The 7,957-nt window shown below is 32.1% G+C and overlaps 1 protein-coding gene across 6 annotated transcripts; it reads left to right on the top strand.

The window, feature by feature from the left end:
* The first annotated feature begins 3,221 nt into the window (after positions 1–3,221).
* Positions 3,222–7,528, top strand: LOC115704820 (protein kinase STUNTED). Of its 6 annotated transcripts, XM_061105380.1 has the most exons (11): positions 3,222–3,934; positions 4,159–4,428; positions 4,530–4,603; positions 4,721–4,839; positions 4,961–5,076; positions 5,198–5,743; positions 5,836–6,084; positions 6,211–6,374; positions 6,465–6,692; positions 6,787–6,936; positions 7,035–7,528. In XM_061105380.1, exons 2-11 carry the CDS (start codon positions 4,257–4,259, stop codon positions 7,299–7,301), a joined length of 2,085 nt encoding a protein of 694 aa, XP_060961363.1. In that variant the 5' UTR covers positions 3,222–3,934; positions 4,159–4,256; the 3' UTR covers positions 7,302–7,528. The 6 variants fall into 6 exon arrangements, with proteins under 6 accessions (XP_060961363.1, XP_030487889.2, XP_060961364.1 ...); XM_030632029.2 differs by lacking the exon at positions 3,222–3,934 and having other exon boundaries at positions 4,009–4,428; XM_061105381.1 differs by lacking the exon at positions 3,222–3,934 and having other exon boundaries at positions 4,290–4,428; positions 4,530–4,583.
* Positions 7,529–7,957: the final 429 nt, after the last annotated feature.

The raw sequence follows: 7,957 nt of genomic DNA, 5'->3' as shown, positions 1-7,957 counted from the left end.
TCTATAGAGGATCTTTGATTATTGGGATTAGAATGATGGATAAATATTTATAGCGTATCTATATCGTGGAACATATAGAGTGTTCTGTATAACTGAGAGTGCGATTTCAAGTTCTATAGTGGTTCAATGAGGAATTAATAAGTTAGGAAATTTACTTGGTAAATTCTAGATCTGCTTATTGGAAGCTCGGTTATATAGGCCCATAGTCCCCATACTAGTTGAGACAATACTTCTTGTAAGACTCAGTTAATTGATTTTAATTAATCAGTTATAATTCTAAAATTAGACTATGTCTAGTTTATAAATTTTCACTAAGCTAGGGCTTAATTGTGAAGAAAAGAGATTCTAGGGTTTATTTGTTAATAAAGAGACTTTATTAAGTCTAATTAACAAATAAGTTAAATGGTAATTTATTTGATAATTAATTTTAATTATTAAATAAATAGTTTTGGCATTTAAGTGGTTGAATTGAAAAATATGACATTTTTGAGAAAAATAAGATAAATAGTTGAAAAATGGCAAAATTGCAAGTGATGGGCCCACATCCTATGGCCGACCACTTGAGGTCTATTTTACCATTTATTTTATCAATTTTTTAATGCCAAATAATTCAAACCTAAACCTAGTTGGATTCCTATAAATAGATAGTGATGGTCTCAAATTAAAAGATGATGCATTCAAGCCTTTCAGTCAAATTTTGAGCCTTCTATCTCTCTCTCATTCGAATCATTCTCTCTCTCTTTCTCTCTTCAATTTCGAACCCTATAGTGATAGAGTACATGCCCACACATAACAAGTTGGTACTCAATCATAGTGTGTAAGACTGTGAAGAATCCAAATCAAGTGAAGGAGAATCGGGCTCAGATCTTGGTGATACTCTGCTACAGAAAGGATACAAGGATTAGAGATCTGAGCAGAAGGAGTCATTTAATTTCGCTGCAACCAATGTAAGGTTTCTTAAACTTTATATGTGTTTATATTACATTGTTTTAGAAATTCATATTTAGGATGTTAAACAACATACATGGTAGTAAATCTAGATCCTGGTAAAACCATAATCTAACACTTCTAACTACTGTGGACACTTTTTAAAAGTTCTACCATGCATAGAGACAATACTTGGTGTAACGAATACGCGCAACAAACTTATGTAAGTTTACATTGATATTTATTGATTTGTTAACATTTCTTCAATTTGTTTTGTATTCAAATTAACTATTTAACTTATTTTGTTTTTTAGGAGCAATTGGTTGAATTGGCTGCAAATCAAGCAATTCCCACTAAGGATTAGCCTGTTGATGATGATATAGATCCCACCCAGTACCCACGAGACTTGCATGTTATGACGCAAGTACAGGGTGAGAGATCTCGACATCTAAGAGGCTTTGGCCATCTCTCGACATTGAAGGTAGTTGGGGCCAAAAGAGCACTTGCCACGACTTCTTCTGCCCACCAATTGTTACTATGGAACCGTATGAGGTCTTATTGAAAAAAGTAGAGGAGACACAGCAGGATACTCAGTATTCGAGACCGCAGTATGAAACACAACAACTCTACCTCAAGCGATTTAAAGATTAGTTTGAGTATCTCTTTTGGGTTGTGCCTAGTTTCAACTTGTCTCCTATGGATCTTCCACCGTTCCCCACTACTCCTCCTGGTGCTAGATCATCATCGCATCGTCCAGAGACTCATAACAACAACGATGCTGACATTACCCATCTTTAGAACAATATATATTTTATAATTAACTATAAAACTTAACTTTTTTTAACATCTTTTAACATTTTGTTTATTTGCTAATAACTTTAGAACTTTTGATTACTTACTATTTTTAGTACAAAATCAAACATGTTTATATATTAGTTCGAATACTTTTTAATTAAAAATGAGAATACCCTTTTTTTTTTATTATGTTTCTTTAAAATCTGATTTTATATTTAAAATTAATTGTAATATTATTAAAATATAATAAAATTAAAAAAAAATAAAACAAAACATTTGTCGGCGCCTTTTGCGACAACATAACTTGCCCTAAAATCCTAAAACCCTAAACCATGCGCCGGTAAAGGTCATATGCGCCAAAATTCTAATTGACGAGAAAGGTTTTCGCGCCAAATGGGAAAAATGTGCGAAACTTTTGTCGGTGCATTAATGTGTCGACAAAAGTTATTTTAGCTGACCATTAGCGGATTTGGAACCATAGTTTATTACGGCGTATAGTTTTAACCGGCACATAACAGTGTTAGCAAAAACTAGTTGTGTCGACGCAAATGTGAATTGCGCTAGCAAAAGATTTTTTACCAACCAAGCTTCACTGATAGCTTTTACCGGTGTCATTATTGTGCCGACAAGCCGCATTTCTTGTAGTGATATCTAATATAAAATTAAGATATTGAAAACCTTTATTTTCGTTTATTTCAAAATATAATAAATATAAAGGTTTCTAAAATTTATGTCTTTAATTATTACCAAATAATTAAAGATATAGGTTCACGGTTTTTTTTTTTGTTTTTTAATTTGCTTCGTTTCATTTGTTTTGTGGTTTTATTTTTTCTATTGTAAAAGATGGAAGACATGTACCATGTTTCTAGCATCCATGCTTATGAAATACTCTCAACAATTATCGTTTATACATTGTCTTGCAGTTTGTAATGTGTCAATCAATTTATTTTTATTTTGATAACTGCATATCAATTAGCTAGTATGACACTGTCCATGAATTATATTGATTTTCTTTTTCTAAAAATAAATTTGTGATATCACATATCAACTGCTACCATAATTTCTTTTTTATATCTAACTTCTACGTATCTATTAATTAAACGCATATTAAGAAGTCTTTACTCAATAATTGGATGTCTTCTTAACTATAATTGAGACATGTACATCAGCACAAAATAATCTATGTTATCTTATTATTATAAACATATACACACTTATTTATAATATATTAATATACAAGACTATTTGCACTAGAATAATATATTTATCTAATTAATTACACATTTTTGCGTGACCAATTTATAATAATTCATAATTTTACAAGCTTTTTAATTTATTAATTTTTTTCACCTTTTTTTTTTAATAACTTTTTTTCACCTTTCTTTTCTTGAAGGGCATGAATCAATAATATCAAATTTAAAATAAATATATAATATGTAAAAAGAGATAAAGTTAAAAACGAATAAACGTTTTAAAGTTGACCCAATAAGATATTTTTTCCCTTGTTTTTTGAATGTTGACATTTTTTTGAAAAAAAAAAAACAAAACAAATATTGACCTTAGAACATAACTAGTTTATTACAATAGTACTTCTTGTTTGTCTTAAACAAATTAACTGTGTAGTTCTCCCCATTGTTGCACCCGCAATGGCCGTTGGAAAAGCCATTCTCCTGTTACGTCGGTTCACCTAGAGCGACCGGGTATCGGGGGTTTCCCGCAGTATTTGCCGGTGACTTTAACGGACTCCTTTCAATTTATCTCTACACTTTAACTAACACATTTTCACCCAAAAAAAAAATCACATTCCAAAGAAACAGAACAAAGAAGAAGAATGATCTCATCCACCAAATAAATAAACAAATTTTATATAAAAAAATAAAAATAAAAACGAAAAACAAATAAAAGAAATAGTGCCGTCTCGTTGGGGGGATTTCAGCCTTCTACCGACACTTTCTTCTGAACATATTTCCAACAAAAAGAAAAACGTTTATTAATAATAATTCTTCATTTAAACACTTTCAAATCAAAAACGATGAATTATTAAAATTGCAAATTCTTTTGTTATTTTATTTTATTTTTCATTATTTTAGTATTGAATAGCAGAGTTGCAGTAGGTATGGAAGGTGATGTTATTTGGCGGTATTTCTGTATTTGAAAAGGGCATTGTCATGGTGGGGGCTTCAACAACAGATGGAACCAAACCAAGTTTTAGGTACCATTTCATTTGTCGGGTCACTTTTATCTTACTCTATTTATGCTAATTTTTCCATCATTTTTAATTGCATTAAATACTCTAGAAAGAAGATAAAAATAAATGATTATTTTAAATAAGAAGGACACCATTTTATAGTGACAGTGGCAACTTCATATTCACACTCTTTGTGTTCCACCTTTTTATCATTTCCACGTTTGATATCTTTGTTATTATTATTACAGGGGCAGTAATGACTCATAGTCAAGGAAGAAGAGAGTTTAGCTTGTACAAACTTTGAAAACTGTACAAGAGAAAGAGACTGGTCGACTATCTTACTACCATGACTGTGTTTGAGGAGTTTTTGACTGTTCTTCATAATACAAAAAAGGAGAGAATTGTTTTGGTTGGTATTCGAATTGATAGCCATAGCAGAGAGATTCTCAGCTGGGCTCTTGTGAAGGTTGCTGAGCCTGGAGATTCTGTTGTTGCTATTCATGTCTGTAGAAATTCAGGTCAATAGCTATTATCTTTATATATAAAAATCTCTATTAATTATATAGTTGTACAGAAATTTAAATGTTGTTATTGATACAATTTTCGTCTAGTATTGCAGATGAAGCTTTGAAAAAGAAACCTTCTTTAGATGATTACCTGGAAGTGTATCAAGGTTTATGTAGTGTAAAAAAGGTTCTGTTTTTGTTACAAAACTGAATTTTGTCCAACAGGTTTTTGTTTTTCTTGGTTAGGAATTTCATTTTTATTTTGACTTTGGATGTTTTGTTTTTTTGTGATTAAATTTGTTAGGTGGCACTTACTGGTCAGATATTAACTGGAAGTTCAGCCAGAAGGGCTCTGGTGAGAGAGGCAATCAGTCATGGTGTTGAAGCTCTGGTTTTGGGCATAAGTAAACGAAGCAATATTAGGTAGGTTCAGAAGTTAAATATAGTCCAAATGAAAAAAAAGAGACATATATAAGTTTATTTATATACTTCCAAACTTTAGTTTGGTTTCTTTCTGATTATTCTAAATAGATTTTGTCTGCAGGAGTAGGATTTCCACAGCCAAATATTGTGCCAAGAGGCTATCTTCAACCACAGAAGTCCTGGCTATTCACAATGGGAAAGTTCTCTTCAGAAGGTGCCCCATCACTAAACTTTCAGGTTTGGTGTTTGTTTCCCAAGAAAATAATAAATAGGAAAAAAAAAAAAAGAGACCCCATTTGATGCATTAATTATCTCGAAGAAAATAAATAAATTTCTGTTTTCTGATTCTATTTTATAGACACTGCGACGAATGATCGGAAAGAACTTAAACCAAGTCCTTTTACAACAAAAGAAACTGTGTCTGAATTTGGCGACTCTGAAGCGGAGACGGAAACTGTGGTATCCTTTTGTGAAACGACTAGGAGTACTGACTCATTCAGTCTAATAAGCCATCAAGAGAAGAGAAGAAGCCTTTCAAGATCAGATTCTCTTCTTTCAACCGATTCTTTTTCTATGGACCAAAAGCTTGGTTGGCCTTTGCTTAGAAAATCAATTTCAGGGGCCCCACATACCCCAAAGGCAAGGAACATCTCAGTGGTTCATTGGGTGATGAGCTTACCAGATCGGTCTCCAATGCAATATTTACATTGTCCAACAATAGTAGAGAATCCCAACATGGAAGGAGAGCTCAATGACTTTGATAATGACACTAATAATAGTATCAAATTATCTGATTTTAGTGAAATACCAGAAGGGTTGCAAAATCTTCTTCTCACCAACTCACGTGGCTACAAATGGTTCACTCTTGATGATCTCAAAGCGTCAACTTCTCAATTTGCTTCAGGTTTTTTATCTTCTGTTCTACTAAAGGTTGTATCATTCAATTTATAATCTTAAGCATATGTTGAAAGTCTTTTTTTCCTCTTTTAATGATAGAAAATCTGATTGGAAATGGGGGGTGTAACCGTGTGTATAAGGGAACTCTTGAATGTGGAAAGTTAGTGGCAATTAAGATTCTTGAATCATCAAAACAAGGGTGGAAAGATTTTGCCCTCGAATTTGACATTATATCTTCTTTGAAACACAAACACATCACTCCTTTACTGGGAATTTGTGTTGAGGATAATGCTCTGATTTCTGTCTATGATTTTCTTCCTAAAGGAAGCTTAGAAGAAAATCTACATGGTAAAGTTTAACTCCTAGTCCAAAATTACTTATTCTATTTTAACTACTTTGCTCTACATTAAAGATTAGCATAAGATTAAGATGGCATCTATACAAACTGAACAAACTATATGAATAATTATTTAGGTAAGAAGGAAGACAAGTTTGTTTTGTCATGGGAACTAAGATATGATGTAGCTATTGGGATTGCGGAAGCTCTCCATTACCTTCACAAAGAAAGTCCTCAGCCTGTGATTCATAGAGATATTAAGTCTGCAAACGTTCTTCTCTCTAATGAGTTTGAAGCAAAGGTTAGTCTGCAAACATTCACATAGCTTGGTTTTCTTTCTTTGATAATAATAAACTAATAATGTTTGATTGTATTTTCCTTTGTGTGACAGTTATCTGATTTTGGATTGGCCATATGGGGCCCCATAACTTCATCTTTTGTAACCCAAGGAGATGTGGTTGGAACATTTGGCTATCTAGCACCTGAATATTTCATGTATGGAAAAGTTAGTGACAAGATTGATGTCTATGCATTTGGAGTTGTACTTCTTGAACTCTTGTCTGGAAGAAGACCAATTGTTTCTGATTCTCCTAAAGGACAAGAGAGTTTGGTCATGTGGGTAAGAGTGAAAACTTATCAAAAATCTATCCTATAAACTTTAGAAACCTTTTTTTTCCCTTCTTATTTGACTAATATGAAATACTTGTTTATAGGCAAAGCCACTATTAGAGAGTAGAGATGTGAAAAGTTTATTAGACCCAAATTTGGATGGAAAAGTTGATGAAGTTCAAATGAAGAGAATGGTTCTAGCAGCAACTCTTTGCCTCATTCGCTCATCTAGGCTTCGCCCTAGCATCATCCAAGTAATGCTACATCGTTTTGTAAACCAATGTCATCACTTTTTTGGGAAAGTTTTTGTTCTTTTAACCATTTTTTTATTTGTTTTTTGTTTGATCCTCAGATATTGAAGATATTGAAAGGAGAAGAAGATATTGAGAAGTGGGCAAACTCAAAAAACATTTGTCAACAACATGACATATCAGAGAACCAAGGAGAAGAAGATGATGAAGTTTATCCAAATTCAAGTGCAGAGTTGCATTTGAGTCTTGCATTACTGGATGTTGATGATGATGAAATGACGTCGTTTAGCAGTACGGACAGAAGTAGCAGCCTGTATTTGAATGAGTCCTTTAAAGACCGATGGAGTAGGTCACCAAGTTTCGATTGATTAGAGGTGTAAGCTCTGTGGATGGATCATGTAATTTATAGATTTACAATAGAGAGAAAGATAACAAAAAGAAAAGCGCCCAAGGTTTGAGGTGGATCTTTTGTTGTTGTAAAAATAAAAAATTCCAATAGTAATAATAATAATAAAAATAATAATAGTAATAATAATAATAATAATAATAATATAAGGTATCTTATAAAAATACCCAATTTTTTTTTTCATGTTTACATTTTTTCTATCACATTTTTTTTTACATTTTTCCTGTATTAAATTTTAAAAAATACAGTGTTAAAGTTTCAAAATTACAAAAATATTGCGTTTCAGTAATATAAAAAAACAACTCTAGAAAATTGGATATCCAAAAGTAAAAAGTGTATGTTGCAATATGTGCTCTGAGGTAGTTTTTAATCATTTAACGCTTTCTACATTTTTTTTATTTTTTTTATTTTACTTCAGATTTTCATCCACAAACCTTATGTAACTCCTCCCTTCAATCCAAAAATCTAGTTTACTCCATAGATCCACTTACACACAAAATGAAGGCTACTATTACACTAACTGAGGAGGAAGATCTGTATCTGAATTTGCTGACGACGTAGTTGTTGATATTCATTCCACTTTGGACCATGTGCTATGTGCAAGGGTCCTCACCAACA

Source organism: Cannabis sativa, chromosome X, assembly GCF_029168945.1.
Source record: "Cannabis sativa cultivar Pink pepper isolate KNU-18-1 chromosome X, ASM2916894v1, whole genome shotgun sequence".
Classification (NCBI taxonomy): domain Eukaryota; kingdom Viridiplantae; phylum Streptophyta; class Magnoliopsida; order Rosales; family Cannabaceae; genus Cannabis; species Cannabis sativa.
This window is presented reverse-complemented; position numbering and strand designations above follow the sequence as displayed.

What these genes read in the sequence shown, in the direction of transcription:
- LOC115704820 (XM_061105380.1), top strand. Translation starts at nt 4,257, where the DNA reads ATGACTGTGTTTGAGGAGTTTTTGACTGTTCTTCATAATACAAAAAAG. An exon ending in AGTAAACGAAGCAATATTAG is followed by an intron (nt 4,840 to 4,960) that starts GTAGGTTCAGAA and finishes TTTTGTCTGCAG; the next exon opens with GAGTAGGATTTCCACAGCCA. An exon ending in AACTTCTCAATTTGCTTCAG is followed by an intron (nt 5,744 to 5,835) that starts GTTTTTTATCTT and finishes TTTTAATGATAG; the next exon opens with AAAATCTGATTGGAAATGGG.